We start from the raw sequence: 16,686 nt of genomic DNA on the forward strand, positions 1-16,686 counted from the left end.
TGGAAACCTCTAAGCCCTAATTACCTTGCCAATAAGAGACTTCTCACCAAATCATCTTCTTAGTGGCCTCCAGACGAACACCCTTTGAGTTTTTGCAGTACTTAGTATTAAATTAAGTGTAATTTTAGTCAGAAAGAGCAAGTCAGAAAGTGGGAGGAAGAGCAGAGGAATTTAGTATTGGCAAAAGGTACAGTATGGACAACCCCAGAACCACTAATTCATGTAAACTGTGGGACAAGGTCTGTGGGGTGGAGTTTCCTCTTTCTCTCTCTTGCCCCATGGTAAACAACACAGGGAGGGAAGGAGAATTCATGTGTCATGACTCCTGACCCTGCATGGACTATGTATAGGGCCTTATACATAGGCAGTAAGTTTACTAAAGACGGGCTCTTGAGGCATGCCTGCTGATCAGTTCCCTGTGCCTGGTAAGGGATATAGTAAAATGTAAATGGAAACATTCTTTATGTGGTCTAAGCCAGATACAGCTATTGAAATCTGGCACCTGTACGTCTGCGTGGTTAAATGCTACAGGAGAAAGGGTCTGCAGTATGGAGTAAGTTGTTTCATCGTGCTGAATTTGATATGACCTTGGAAAACAGTATTTCTGCTGTCAGAGTGTAATCCAAATCAGTGCCAGAAGCATCTATGACGGATAGAGATACTTACAGCCTAGGCTGGGGATTTGGTTTTTTTTTGTTGCTTTTTCCCCCATATTAGGAAATACCATATGAGGAGAAATTAGAGGGTGGTATGGTAGGATAGGAAAAGAACCCCCAGATACTATAAGCTGACTGAACCACTGTGTCAGCCCAAGGAAGAAAAGGAAGCAACAAGAACAGCTTCTCAGGCACCTCCATCCATCTAGACATACTTTGCTTCAGGGCTCCTCAAGGTCTGACCAGCAACAGCTTAAATATTTTCCCAGACTTTTTGAACTACTTGCTAAAGGAATGTCATTGTCTTGGTTGTGAAGCCCCAGCAGGCCTGTTCTTTTACCCATGGACTGCCTGGAGAACAGAGTCACCAAAGCCACTGAGGGCCATGAACTGTTTTTCCTGGTCTCTGTTATGATGCTGACAAGGCCTACGGCTGGTGGAGGTCCCTGTGCATGTTGGGCAGTTGTGTGGACAGTTACAGCTGTTCCTGACTGCAGGAAATGCTCCTTTCTGTTCTGAGCAACAGGGAATTCACCCTGTTAAGGTAGTGGTGTGGATGGGGATGACATTGCCTTTACACTTGTTTTGGTACTATTAACCATGCTCCTTTTTGGTTTACTCCACAGATATTATGTGGGAAGGAGATCCCCCGCTGGGTGAACCGCCTGGCCTACTTCAGCTCATGCATCCCCTTCCTCCAGAGCTGTCTCCCCAAGGAATGGCTGACCCCAGCAGCCCTGCAGAGCCACATCAGCCTTGGCCTCCACAAGGAGGAACAAGGGGACACAACGGATGAGGAGTCCCCCTCCACCTCTGCAGCCCCCTCAGCCTCAGGCACATCACGAACCTGTAGACATACACGGGTCTAAACTGCCCAGTTTGCTCCCAAATAACATCCCTGCTCTCCTGTTCTATTTATTTATCACACCCTTTCGCATACATTGGTTTCTTTCTTCAACAGACAACAGAGGGGAGGGAAGACCCTTTCTGCTTCAGTCCCTTTTCCAAGGACTGCCACTACAGCTGCTTGGCAAAATGACTGTGAACCACAACATGGAACTGAGGATTGTGGTAACTAAACTGTATTCTCCTCCAGGGGCCTCCATGATCCTTGATCTACAGAGAACTGCTGGCTCTCTCAGGCATGAGAGCATGCATATGGGCAGAGTGCACATACTGTGATGTTCCTTCTCTGGAACTGTTTTATCTTTTTATCGCTCCCTCTACCCATTTAAGCCCAGCAGTCTCTTCTCTATTTTGGCTCGGTTTCCCCTTCACCAATGACAAATCACCTGCTCACAACCAGTGAAGGAACCAGAGCCAGAACTCAACCTTCTCATCTCTTAGACCAGCAACAAAGTCCACTCAGATCCATCCCTTTTGTAAGTATCAGGTTTCTAACTCATGTGAAGGACAAATGAAAGGTGCTCCTGTTCTACAACCACCTGTTTTCAGTACTCAAATTTAAGAGCTTGAATGACTGTCCTGCTCTTGAAAATAATAACAAAGAACCTAGAAAATGAATGTGTTACTGTCGCTTTTCTTTGGGGTCAAAAAGAGCATGGGGCTGTGGTGATTAGAGGCAGCTACTAAGTAGATGCAGACACGACTTGACCATATTGGTGCTTTTTGGCACAGACCCCTCTCAGTTTTCCTAATCCTAGGCAATGTTCCTGGTTTCCTTTTTCCTCTCAGATTCCCTGGGGAATCTCTCTCCTAGCTGACATTTGCTGGCTGTATTTAGGGAAATGGCCTTCCTGAGCACAAGGAAGAGAAGAGTGTATCTGTTTGGAAGGTCAGTATTCCCTTCAGATTTTCCTCCTGCACTAACAGACATAAAACATGGCTTCAGAGCCATCCTTCCCTGGCCTATTCTTGAGCCAACCCAAGAAGGTAAAAAACAAATGGTGAACCCAAAGAATGTCAACCTGTTCCTTTCTCCTCCCTTTTTGGAGGTGGAGGGGGAAACTTAGGGCCACATCTGGAAAGCACAGATGACCGTTTCAATGCATGGGCCACCATGGTGCCTTCCGCTGTATGCACTGTTTCAGTGGAATGAAAAATGGGCACAGCTGGCTCACTGGCCTCTCCAAGCTGGCTCCTCACAAGAATCTGGTCCTTGGATGTACTTATGCTAATTCTGACAGCTGATGAGAAAGGACAGAATCAGGAAAGGACAAGTACACTAACTCTTCCACTCAATTACCTCACTAGGAAGTCTAGTCAGAAAGTATAGGAAGGAATCAAAGGGGAAATCCAGGCCCCCTCTCTCCCTTGCAACTTGTCTTGGCTACACAAAGGAGGATGAAAAAGGAACAGGCAGTGTGTTGAAGGGAGTTGCCATTTTAGAAATGGTGTTCTCTTTAGAATTGGTGTTCTCAACAGCTACTACCAAGTCAGGACTTCCACCCTGCACCCAGAGAGAACTACAAGTCCTTAAGATGGTGGTTGTTTCCTTTTTTTGGTTGCAAACACATGCTAAGTCCAACCAGCTGTTTCTTTAGCTCAGGTATACAGGAGTGTGTGCTTTTAGGGCTGAAGGTCTTGGCTATGATGTACATCATGTCTGCACAGACAATGTTTGATGGTTTGTTACATGTGCATGCCCTTAGTGAAGCAGGAGGCTCTGGAGAGATCTACTGGATAGAAATGTAACTCACAGGATGGCTTCACTCCACTGCCTCCTGAAGTGATGCATGTTTAGGCAACAAAACCTCTACAACATGTGTCTCATTTTCATCCTCTGTACAAACTGCTGCAAGTTCTACACTGAACTGAAGTCATGTTCCTTATTAACCTTGTCTACCCACAGCCAGTGCTGCATTGTGAGCAATTCTGCAGCTCCTGGTAACCAGTCCAATACCATACTAATCTTCATTAGTATGGCTTGTCCAGGGGTGTTTAATAAGATTTCTGTCATGATCTCCATGCCACTACCCAGAAACCATATTGCACAATGTACTGTTTCACTCTGTATTCCCCTGCAGTTGTGGTCATTGCAGCCTAAACCATTGCAGCATTGCAAGCTTCATTTGTCTGAAGTTCCCAGGGTTTCTGCCAACAGCCAGCAGCACATTATATGCAACAGATTTTAAAGGTCCTTCTCAGGGGGAAAGTGAGAAGAGGCTTTCCCAGAGCATTTGTCTAGGCCAGGGAAATTGCACTCAGAAACACATTGTTTCCTTTGTTGTGACAAAAGCCAGCCGGCCATCACCCTTGTGTTTCCACTCTGCACCTCACCTTCAGATGAAGCATCATGTATGCATCTAGGAGATGGGCTCCAGAGGCACATTTCACACAGAATACCCTCTCATAGTACTTCACAAAGTAAAAAATGCTTAACTGGTTGTATGGTAACCTGGACAAGAAAGCCACATTTAGCCTACTTGGGAACATAAATATGTGCTTGAAATATTGGGAACAACATTTGGGGCAAGCTGTGAATGTCATAAAACCCCCAGATGTTTTTTAACACACTTTTATGTTTGTCTATCTGTTGATGCCAGTAGGGGTCACATCAAGGAGGCATCAAACTTCTGTAAATCAAACCCAGAATATATTCCAGTCTTCAAAATGGTTTCTCCCTACCCTCTGTTCAAGGTGACTGATCAACCAATAATGAAACGAACAAAGTGACACTGTGGAAATAAAATATTTATTGATGATGGCTTTAACTCTGTAATTTAACAGCATTTTAGATTATTAAACATTAAGATATTTTAAAATCCTAATTTACTGTTCATCTCTGGCACAGCATGTTTGTCTTAGGCATTTCTATTATCCTTTCAATTATTACAAAATTGTTGTTGTTATTACATGATTATATCACATTTGTATTTAGTTACACATTTACTTTCTCTTGCTGCTTTCTCTGCATAACACCATGTGGAAAATTTTAAATACCATCAGCAGTTATCAATGAAAACAGAAGAACACTGTATGAATCTTAACAAGAGCACCACATACTTAACTCTTAACCCTTCTTACAGCCAGGATTTTTGGTGTCCTTTTAAAAGCTGGGATGAGAGGGCACCTATTCTGCACATGGGCATTGGCAGCTGTGGGTTGTGTCTCTAGCAGTGACATAATAGTATTCATGTTGGAGAGTAAGACTGCAGGTGAGGTTAGCCTAACACTGGAATATTAGAGGTATAAAACAAACTTTCTAGGGAAGGCATAAGAGGAGCAAAGTAAGTAATAACCTCTTTTCTCAGCATGTCTTTATCTATGATCACAACTTCCTTAATTTCATGACATTATTCTTTCTGATTTCTTTTTGGTCAGTTGCCTTCCTCTTCACAAGTCTGTGATTTGAAGCCTATTTTTCTCAAACTCTTTGGAAGGGACACTTGTGCTTTCAGAGGCCCTGGCTGTGTTGGTTTCCCAGCACTGAGCCTGTGCTCTGTGATGAGCTCATCCCAAGCTCAGCACAGCACGGGGATGGACACACACAGACCTGTTCTCTTGCTCTCACTGCTGCCAGCTGCCAGCTTGCATCTCTGGAATTTATACTTGTGTTGCCTTTGTGTTACTGAGGTACTCAAGAAATAGTAATTTCCTGCTATGTTATTTTTTTTATTCTTCAGTTCTGTTTCTTTCTCTCTAGACTGGTAGGGCTCTCAGAACAAGTTAGTGGATATGGGATTGCAATAATATTAGCTTATCTTACTATATGTGTTTGGTTTTATTCTCAGTTTATATATATATGTTCTTTCTTATTGGCATGGTCAGAAAACTTTATTAAGTACCTCCACCACTTCCTTGATTAATGGAGAAGACCAAAGGAAGGAATCATAGATGTTCAATTTTCAAACGTTTTAAAATTACTCTTTGAGTTGAGGCAGCAGGGTCCTTGTTCCAATTTGTCCCTGCCCTGCATGCCATCAGTAATGACGTGCAATGTGAAAAGGCTGTGTAGCAATTCAGAAGGATGTAAAAGAAGACCTGACGTTCTGTCTCCACTCTGCGATTGCCAGAGGCTCCCAGGTCAGGGCGGAACCTCTGGCTACAGTAACATATAAAAGCATTGCAGCCTGTGCCTGGAGAAAGGGTGCTCGTGTCGGTGGCAGCTCAGCACTCCAACACCGTGCGAGAGGCTGCAGCTGAGACCTGCTGGGGTGGACGGCACAGCACTTTTAATTCCTAGCAGGTATGAAGGACTATTGCCTCTAAATATCACAGTAAGGCTAGCATCTTTTTCACTAGCACCGTTGTAGCCAACTTTGTTTTGAAAAGGCTCTTTTTGGTTCATTTTGACTGGGACAAGGGATAACAATGCAGAAAAACAGATGATCGCGGTCGGCAGTCTTCTCTCCTTAGGAAAGCAGGCTACAGAATGAAGAGATACAGCTCGTGACGAGGCCTGCTCAACTGTGTTCATCAACGAGCTGTGAAGGAAAGCGTGAGGGGAGTGTGTGGAGGGAAGGGGCTGAGCCGCGGCCCATGGCCAGCGGAACCGCCGTGAAGAGGCGCGGGGCCGCTCTGGCGGCGAGGCCGCGTCCCGCCGGAAGCGCCGGGGCCGGGCCGGAGGCGGGAGGGCGGCGCCAGGCCCGTGGGGCGGGAGCGGGGGATGGAGAAGCTGCGGAGGCTTTGGAGGAGCCGCACGATGACCTTCGGGGTGCCCCTGCTGGTGAGCGGTGCGGGGGCGGCACAGCGCGGGGAGGCCGCCGGCGCTGCCGGGGCCGCGGCGGGCGGAGCTCCGCGGGCGGGGAGGGGGCGGAGGCGGGTCCGCGGCTGGGAGCTCCGCCGGGCCCCGCTCGGCGGCCGCTCTGAGGGGCCGTGCTGCTCGGAGGCCTCCCGAGCTCGGGGACACGGTTATAACACATATCCTGAAGATATTCCTTACTGGAAACTGAGGAAAACGCATTTTGCTGGTGGTTTTTTTTTGTTTTTTGTTTTCTTTTTGTTTTTGTTTTTTTTTTCCTGTGAAACACCACTTGTGTTTGTTGTCTTACTCTCTTTAGCTTTTAATTGGACTTTAAACTGCAGTGCCACTGTTGGTCTGATAATTTGTACATGTAAATAAGTGGAAAGATTTTGAGTTGATGGGTACTAGCTGTGCTCAAAATGGTGAGTAAGGCATAACTTTTTTAGAGTAGTTGAGCTTAGGAAAGATCAATAATGTCAAAGGACTGAAACAAAATTATAAGACTCTTACAGACATTATCTCTGTAGACAGTGCACGTTAGGTTGCACTTCTCTGTCCTGAGTGTGTTCATTAGGGGAAAATGAAGAAAACTCAGATGCACTTATGGCTAAAAACTCAGGAAGGAAGACAAAAGCAGCACCAAGGCCAGTGTGGTTTCTGTTTGTGTAATTCATGTCTCCTTATCCATCTGTGCAGTTGGTTTGCAAAAAAAGCAAACGAATTTCAAGGTGGATAAAGAATAAGGTAAAGGATAATTCCAACACTTTTAGAAAGCTACTAGAGAAATCAGTGTCATCTTCCTCAAATATTCAGCAGCATGCCTTGGAAAAAATGGAGTGGACCAAAGAAGGACATTGAGACTTGTTAGAGTTAAAAAAAAGTTTAAGGCCGTTAAAGGGATATTACAGATGTTCTAGAGTAAGGCCTTTCATGGAAGTTATTAGTGAAGTATCTTTTCTTGAGATACTGATGAAGGCATTTGTAAGAAATGGAAACAGTTAAGCCAAACAAACTGACAAAACAGTGTGATAATACCACAGCTACATGAGATCATTTGCATCAGCAGCTCTGCTCTCTGCTGTTGCACACAAACTCTGCCTACAACACCTTTCCTGAAGTGATCAAGCACAGTGCTACAGCTTGCTAGATATCCTGCTTGCATGAATCTACCTGAGAGGCTGTCCAGAACTGTGCTGCTTTCATGCTTACACCAAATTTATTTTGTTTTTGGATTTTTCATGTATGAGTGTTCTGACAATATTCTTCGGTTTAATAGCACCTTGCTTAGATGTTAAAGGTTGGATATAGTTTTAGCTTACAGTGCTTTTGTTTATGTAACTATTTGAGGCTTGCTACTTTTCTTCCAGAGTCAGGGAATGTCAGGCAGTTTAGTATTCTTCAGCTCAATTTTAACTCTGTAGAAGGCCTGGGGAAAATACTATGTGATTAAATTATACATACTTAGAGGTGGTGACCTAGTGGAGGAAAAAAAATCACCACTGCTTTTTAATAGTAAGTATATCAGATTAACTGGTGTAGTACGTGAGGAGATTCAACTGATACCCAAGATTCTGATTTTGATAAAACTTTCTACATTATCTTCCCTGTGAGAATTGCATTTTAGAGAAGTAGGACGAAGATATGTTTCTTAGCTTTTGCGTTGTCAAAAGGATTAAAAAGATACTATAAAATGTAGTTACCACATGCTTGCCAAATTAAAAAGTGTCGTTGGAGGTAAGGTAGGTCCTGTAGAAATAATGTGGTCTGTAATATTGTGAAAAGACAGAAATGTCATTACAAGATGGAGGAACTTGTCAAAAATAGAGTAAAACATGAAACAGGATTCTTCCTGTGTACTCAGTCCTCAGCTGGAGTAACTTTTTAACTCTGGTGCTATCCTGGAGATGATGATGATGATGACCTGTAAAGTCTAGAGGAAAGCAACATAAAAGGTAAAACTAACATTCCACCTTTAAGGAAGACTTGAAGGAATTGCCTTAGTTTATTTTAGAAAAGTCTGCAAAGTTCTGTACGTTGTACATTGAGAGCGGGGACTGCCTTTCATCACTTGGGAAAGTACCCCCAAAATAAATGAGCTTATGTTAGGAAAATACTGCTCTTTTTTTAGGAAAGAGCACTCTGGTACGTAACTAGGGCTTTTAAGATGAGCTTGAATGACCACCTGGCAGCAGTGGCGTGGATTGTCTCAGTTCAGCTTCAGTGCTTCAGAGCCAGGGCTTCAGCATCCCAGGCCAGGCCTGTGGTTGTCCTTTTGGCCATCCCCAGTTGTTTTTGCAAGATTTTCCATAGGTCATAGCAGGAATCTTTAAGACTGGTTTCTTTGACTTTGTATTGCCTAATTTAATTCTGTTCCTGTTGTGACAGAGCTTTTTCCTCCAGACACAACATTATATAGAAAAATATTCTATTATATTTCTTTCCAGGGTTTCATGTCTCCCTGCCTTAAAATTATTCTCCCTTGTGAATACTTCAGAATGTTTCTGACTTGCTGCCTAAAGGCTTCCCAGGGAGTAAGAAAAAGGAAAATTTATGCAATAGTCAGTTACCCAGCTGTCTATGGAGCTCTGAAGGCATCTCTAAAGCTGAACAGAATTGTGCTAAAAGATCAATTACAGCAAAAAAGACAGTGAATCTATGCAAAGAATCAGAAGGAGCATGCTTTTGCAATCCTTTAAATTCTGCTGAATTTGTTAAAAATACTGAAACCAAAGATTTCTGTTAGAGTATTACATTTTGTACATAATTTTTTCTCTCTAGACTGGTGCAGGACTATTCTTCAGTACAACTGAACTTTTCATCAGTTGCATATTTGCTTTTTCAGCAGCAAAAAATCAAGGTTTTTTTTGTATCTTTTCATAGTTTTCATATCTTGCCTTTTTATACTGCATATTTGAATGAAAAACCCCTTTGCCAAAATAGCTAAAACTTCAAGGTTAAAGTGATCCTAATTCAAAGAAAGATGGGTGTCTCATTGCACCCCCCCCTAAAATATATCTTTAAAATATTTCTTACTTTTTAGTGTAGATTATCCTGATAGTTTTTTTTATTTGTTCATTTGGTCTTAGAATATTTCAGTGGAGAAGGAGTTTTCTTGATTGATCTTCAAACCTCATCCTGACAACAACTTTCAAAGTGAGATGTGTAAATCACAGTTTTCAGTCATACTTTCTCAGTAGCTGGAGGTGTTTCTTTGTGAGCACCAATGAAACTGTAGGGGGTAGGACTTAAACCTGCGGGAGACTTTTTTTGGAATTTTTCTGTAACTTTGCAAACTTTGCAGATACAGTATCTCTGTGCCTGCAGAAGAGAGTGATGTAACCTGGTATGGAATATCTCAACAGCTTGAATGTGATCAAGTGAGTAGTCCCAAAGCATTTCTGAAGGTGGTAACATCTGTGTAGGTGTTGGGATGAACTCCAGCAACCTTACAGGTGGATCTAAAATTTGCTTTTGCAGTAGAGGGCTGTGCCACCTCTGTGGTAGCTTAAACATCTTTGTCACCTCTGTTGGTATCTCTGTTTGCCGTTTTGAGAACGGGATCTCTTTCCTTATCACATGAAGCTTAACTTACAAGTCTCCAGCGTTTGTGGCTCTATTATAAAAGGAGAGCTTCAGTTTCTACTGCTTTATATTCCACAACCAACTCTAGCTGACCAAAAGGGATGTGTCTGTCAATGTCATATTGCTGCAGTGATGCTTCTAAAAGATCCTGAGAGAGCAAGGCTCCTTGATCTTGCAGATGGTGCATCCAGCATCAGACCTTCCTTATGGGACACCAAACATGTAAGGTCACCTCTCTGGTACACTTGGAATATTTGAAGTCTGCTGGAAGTTCTTTTACACCAACAGTTCTAAATGATGGATCTATATCATTAAGGAAGCAAGTTCGGATTTCAAAATTGCCAAGTAGTAACAAATGTAAGACACATATTAAAAGCCCCCATGTTGTTTCATATGCTGTCAGCAATTCCCAAGGTTTACTTTTGTGGTTGTGTCTCCGTCTGATTCTACGCAAGGATTTTTCAAACTCTGTAAGCTGCAAAATGAATGCATAGGTGGAGTTCCAGTTCTGTCAGTATGTTACAAGGAAAAAAATATGTTCTGATTATCTGAAATGACATTTTAGCAGAAAGAAAATACAGTCTGTGGTTCATTTGATGATTTTTATTGCACACCTAAAATAAGTATATCACACTGTGTGTATAGTAATGCAGATTTTCAGATTCACAGTATGTTGCAACATTCTCCATACCTATTGCTGTAGATTTTGACTTCCTTTCATTTTTTTGGGGTTATGTGGGGTTTTTTCCCTCATCCTGTAATGACTGTTTTTACAAGTATTTTGGTTCTCCTTCTGGATCTTGTCTTTGGTGTTTTACATGGCATACATAGTATTGCCAAAGGAGAATGTACAGGTAGCTTGGAGCAGTGAAAGATTTTACTAGGAATAAATATGTTTCTAAAATCTATTTCCACTAGTGATTATTAGCACAGACTGTACTACAATGCCATCTACACTGCTGTCTTGAATAGTGCAAGTTTACTTCAATAAACAGTTTGTCAAGGGATGCCAAGAATGCACGTCGGGTACAGGACTAGAAGAAAGGTCAGCTGGGAACAAGTCCCTAACAATGCTGCAGCAATGTGGTCAGTGTGTCTAGGCACCATTAGAGAAGGTCAGTGACATCTTAGGCTCTCACTAATGAGCCGGTTGTTTTGACAAACAAAACCGAAACAACTTTTCCAGACATCAGGACCTGAAATTACACGTCCACGGATTAGTTTTGTTCACTGGTGTGAAGTCAGGGTCATCTGGGAGCAAGGACTGATGCCCAGAAATGTTTTACAGATATATGAAATGATACTTTGTTGTCCCGTGAGTTACTTAAAGTGGAAGTTTACAGGGTTAATGGGTTAAATTTTTATAGATTTCTTTAAATTCAACATTTCTAGTTCATTTAATTAAAAACTACTCAATTTGGAGTCCTGGGGTATGCTAAATACAAGGCACACTTTTTCCCACAGATTCTGCAGGATCTGCCTGTAAAAGGATGATATGAACACTGGAAGTATGGACAATTTTTCTTGGGTGTAATCACAATTCTGAGATCTTATAGTTGCTATCAGTGTCTATGAGTAGAAACTGTTATTACATTATCTTCTGATACTGTTTAAAGAAGAATTACTGCAATCAGCATTTTTCTCTTTTTGATATGTCAGTATTATTGCTAACATCTTTCACATTATTGCCTTGAACATTTCATAATACTGAATTGCAGGACTTTTATTAATATCTATCACTTCATGTAACTTTACAATAAAATTTGACATATGCAGAACAGTTGATTTAAATGTTAATGCATTTTTGAGAGATGAATAGAAGTTAACATTCATCTATGAGAAGATAATTCTGACTTCTAGTATTTGTAGATAAATTGTGATTGCCTGTAAAAGTCACAAATACTACATTTGCAGCCTAGAGGAGCAATAAATACAAAACTGTTTTTGGAATTTAAAAGTTGTTGCTCTCAATCAGTGAATAGTAGAGTGTTGTTTTTATGCTTCAGTGACTTGTATTATACATGTTGGGTCTCTAGGCCTATGATGAGATATCTGTCTTTTGACTTCTGCTGTGCTTCTGCTTTGCATCTCCTGTTCATCTGTGTGTGTTTGAATCCACAGTGTGGAGCTGTTCCAGATAAAACCAGCCCTGGAACTGTTGCTGCTCGTGTGGAAGCCAGAGTCTTCAGGCTGAATGAGCTTCTGTGGGGTCCAGTTTATGCAGTCTGAATTAGCTGACTTCCATCTTTCAGCTGACTGTTAGGTCTTGAAAGTTCTGAGTTCTCCTTTTGAATCAGTGCTTTAATTTTTTTCATTTTCAGTCTTTGAGAGCAATTTTTCAGATACGTGTGACTAACAAATAGGCACTCCTTAGTACTTCAGATTTTCCCTCTGTTTCATTTCAGAACATAAAGGGTGCATTTGCGTTGTTTAATGCTGTTAGGATGGACTAATCTGGCATTTGGGGGAGTCTGATGTTCTCTCTTGAGCCTCAGAGCAGAAAGAGAAGTCCAGACTTGCCTGTTTTCACTGTGTGTTTAGTCCTGCCCTAGGTCTCCCACTTCTTCAAGGGCTTGTGATGGTAAAAGTGTAAGATTTGTGTTTATTCTACAGAATGTTTAATCTTCATTCCTTGTCTGGGATTAGAAATAGGGAAATAACACTTCTTGTGGTGTTTTTTTATGTTCTTCCATGCAGGTTTCAGTTTATTGCAGCTTTTAGCAGGGCCTAACACACACAAGAATACCAGCTTGCCACAAGATGTAAACACTTTCTCATTGTAGTTTACCTTGGCTAGATTTGAACCTGTGAGATGTGGAAATGATCATTTTAATAAAGAATTGATATTTTGTATTTTAGAAGCTTATGGAGAAAATGAAGGTGGTGTTTAGAAACTGCAGCTTGGTCACCAGGGAAGACTTGGATTTCAAGCAGTTGCAGTTGCAGAGTGAAATTCCTTTGCTGTCTGACCAGCCCAAGCAATGTGTGTAATGCAAAATGACAATGCTGTGGCTGAAAATGTCCTTTCTTGCTCATGCTCACATTGAATAACATATGGGTTTCTATCTCTTCTGCATTATTCTTAGATTGGTTTCTATTACATGCATTTTCTTTGGTTTAAAACCTATTATAAATTGGACATTTTAACAAACAAAAGTTTTGTCTTCTCATAAGACATTGAATAGTAAGATTGCAAGGATCTGGGCAGGGATTTTTTTTTTCCTCTGGCCTGTAGCCATTCATGTTTGCGATCTTTAAAATCATTGCTTTGAACATTCTCTTACTGAGCCAATTAACCTGATACCTTGGGCCAATTTTAATATTCTGCACATGTTCTACATGCTGTGTAAACTACTGTTTTATCAGTCAGTAGCAATTGGCTCCAGTTTGTACCAGCTGCTGTTCCTGAATGCCAGCATGGTATCCATGTGGTCATCTACTGCTGTATTTCCTCAATTTTTGAGTGTAATGCAGTTTACCCTTTCTACAATGTGTGATTCCAACATTTGCATTAAATCAGAGCATTCACTTACTTGATGTGCCTTTGAATGAAACAACTCCTGATGGATGCATGTGGGTTTGGTTTCTGTTTTCCTCCAAAGGAGACCTCTGGTGTGAACTAAAAGTTATTTCCATTTCTTTTTTTTTGTAGACAAGAAGTAAAGGTAGATCCTCTTTTGCTTCCGTTGAGGGTGAGGAGAGGATTTAGTAAGTTTCTGAGAAGACTTCGCACTGTTTTTCTCTCTTCTCTGCAGTTTCAGCGTTAGAGCCAAGTGCAGGAATGGCTGTAGGAAATAAACCTTTGAGAGTTAGAGCTGGCAGAGGGGGGCGCTTCAGGTTAAGATGACTTGCCTGGTCTTTTCTGGGACTGGCAATTTGCCCTGCTACTTTATTTAGGGAAAAAAAAAAAGAGACTTCAGTCTTCTGGACGGCCAAATTGACATCTTTCACCAGTCTTGTACTGCACATCTGACAGTTCTTTAAAAAGTAACCCCTAAAACTCTCTTTGCTGTGATCACTGCAAACTAAACTAAAATAATTCACTACTGCTGTAGTTTTGAAGCTCCTGATGAATAGCTGGAGAGTTCTGTAGCAGCAGTCCTGAAGGAGAGGTTAGAAAATTACCATGTTCCTTCTTTGTATATATATCATAACATTTTTTACCACTATATGATCTGTGTTGCCAGCACTAAACATTGTGATTTGGTTAATTTAGGGATTTATGACTGTAATAATCTCTTTCACAACTGGTACTGTAGGAGGAATGGCTTTCTCTAACAACAGGGATGCCTATAACATGGCAAATTGCTGGTGCTGCCAGAGAAGCAGTTTCTTATTATTTTGTTAACCCAATGAAGTGAAGCTGGTTGCATTAGATTGTGCAAGGAACTAAAAAAGGTATCTGTTCTAAGTTCTGCTGTTATGAGCCCTCAGTGACCACCCACTGTAGTTGGTGAAAAATACAAATATTTCCCATCCTAACATGCTGTTCAAGGGATCAGTCTGATGCCATCTATAACTGATTGCATAACATGCTTCCCAATGAAGACGTGAACAAATAGAATTTTTAAAAGAATGTTATTAAAGAGAATTTTATGTCATTTTTTTACATAAAATGTTTATTGAGGTTGCTGAGTGTATGTGACAGATGGTACTCTTATGTCACATCCTATCTTTCATTTTGTTTTGGAACATGCAAGTCTTCCATGCATGCATAATTGCATTACAACATTGTAGGGTTTTTTTTGTGTACTCATTGAAACATAAAGGAATAATCCAGTGCAGGATCTTAAATGGGGGTTGTACTAGCAGTGCTGTTAAGCTGTTTGTTTTGGTGTTAAGTGCTGGCTAACTAGTGTGGTTAATGATCTTTGCCTCCCTAAATTAAACTTCAGGCATTAAAGAAAAAATGAGAAGTTACTATCATTTCATCACTCTGCTGAGAGCATTCAAGTAACAAGACTGATGATATTCACTACATAATTCTCTGCATTATGAAGCAAATAAAATGAATAGTTCCCTCACAATAAAAGAATGCAGGTATATATGAACTTTGCAGCTTGAGTATCCTTCAGATGCCAATGCCTTAATATTTTATCATATACATTAAATGTCTGTATGATTCTAAAATTGTAATGACAAAAATATATTTTAATTTTTATTATATGTGACATTACTTTCCCCCCTTCAGTTAACAGGAGAGTGAACTTGATCCTGACTTCATTAGAATGTTGCCAACCTAACTTATATTTATATGGCATCCTGAATAGCTTCTACTGTCTTTTTATGCCTGGACTGGTGGATGGAAGTTAGACTTCATTGTTGCTTTTGGGCTACATTGGGCAAATTGTTCCGTTGTAGTGCTTTTTTAACTGAAGAGTGTTTTGCAAAGAATGTAGAGATTATCTCTGTTTTACAGCTTGGGGAACCAGAAAAGTATGTAAGACATACAGAATATGCAAAGTTAACAAGCCAGTATGGTGCTGGAAATTTTGAGTCTTATCCTACTTCCAGTTATTTTGACTGGTGATTTTTGCTGGTTCACTTTGTCTGTAAGTACAGATAATTGAAATAAAGGTAGTGAGAGCATCTTCCCTCACAATGCAACAGAAAAGAAAAGAAACAGTTAAGCCAAGACTAGTATTTCTGCTCCATGCATTGTCAGATGCTGAGTCCTTTGCTACCTTTAATAGTATTACAGTTGCATAAATTCATTTATACCTTCTTTTATTGGCTTTTGAACACAGTTTTCAAAAGGGTAATTGACTGAATAGCTGTCTGTTGCTGCTCTGGCTTGTGTAGATGAGTGTGATTTATGCTCAGGGCTGTCAGCTGACTATATTGACATGGTTGATTAAATAAGTGCTGAATATGACTGATTCTGGTCTGGTTGTGCAGTGAAGTCAGACCTCATCTTTGGTTCTTTGGAACATTGGTCAAGTGGACTTGTAAACACATTATTTATATTCTTTGTGTGTATCGTATACTTTGCAAAACTATTTAATCTTAGTCCTAACCTTCCAGCATTACACTGTGTAATATTTCAGCAGCATTTGTACTTTCTTACAGCATCAACGTGCTTTGTCTCTGATGGAGCTTAACTGATGTTTCATGATAAGATAAATCAGCCATCGCAGTATTGGAAATGTAAAGGCAACTGTACTGGTAATGCCTGATAAGCTAAGTGTGCCAGCTTGCCAGGCTTGTTATGCTGCTTCTGCTGTATGAAGAACAAAAGTACATCACAAAACAAGTGGGTTTTTTCCTCTTAATAGTACCAAGGTGTTGTGAGTAAAACTGCAATGTCAGGCCAAAACCTGAATTCCAAAAGAGGAAACGAGAGGTGTGTGTATCAACTTCTTTACTGTGTACAGCTGCAAATATAAAATGCACTGTGTCGTGGATGGTTGCTGTCAAACGAGTGATAGGATGTGATGAGACAAAGTAAGTAGCACGTGACTTACTTCATGCAACAACCTTCAACTTGATTTTTCATAGTTGCAGTGTACATTACAGAGTCTTAAAGCTAAAGAATGTATTATTTCTTTTTCAGCTTGCAGCATGGCTTTGTAAGCCAAAGTCTTCCAGTTGTTCATATTGCATCTCATAACAGGATATGCTCCATGCAAGTTCATTGTTGGGCAAATTAATTTTTAATCGATGTCACAAGTAATTGCTGCTTTCTGCCTGGTTTAATAACTGAACCATTTCTAGTGCAGTTGCTTTTTCCTTGCCATAGACATTCTTTGACAACATACTAATATGAAAAAAAGGCAATAAGCTCTGGTTTGTAACAGCCAT

At 40.8% G+C, this 16,686-nt stretch overlaps 2 protein-coding genes across 2 annotated transcripts in view; both read left to right on the top strand.

Annotated features, from left to right (window-relative positions):
* The window catches only part of LOC131588223 (deubiquitinase DESI2-like), a 51,701-nt gene extending 49,535 nt beyond the window's left edge, over nucleotides 1-2,166 (top strand). Inside the window, exon 5 of the mRNA XM_058856909.1 lies at nucleotides 1,283-2,166. Coding sequence (XP_058712892.1) covers nucleotides 1,283-1,525 — 243 coding nt within the window. The 3' untranslated portion in view covers nucleotides 1,526-2,166. The remainder of the gene's footprint in view (nucleotides 1-1,282) is intronic.
* A 4,018-nt stretch (nucleotides 2,167-6,184) lies between these two features.
* LOC131588232 (cytochrome c oxidase assembly protein COX16 homolog, mitochondrial) overlaps nucleotides 6,185-16,686 on the top strand; it is a 48,877-nt gene continuing 38,375 nt past the window's right edge. Inside the window, exon 1 of the mRNA XM_058856937.1 lies at nucleotides 6,185-6,285. Coding sequence (XP_058712920.1) covers nucleotides 6,226-6,285 — 60 coding nt within the window. The 5' untranslated portion in view covers nucleotides 6,185-6,225. The remainder of the gene's footprint in view (nucleotides 6,286-16,686) is intronic.

The sequence above is a fragment of the Poecile atricapillus genome, chromosome 1, assembly GCF_030490865.1.
Source record: "Poecile atricapillus isolate bPoeAtr1 chromosome 1, bPoeAtr1.hap1, whole genome shotgun sequence".
Lineage (NCBI taxonomy): Eukaryota > Metazoa > Chordata > Aves > Passeriformes > Paridae > Poecile > Poecile atricapillus.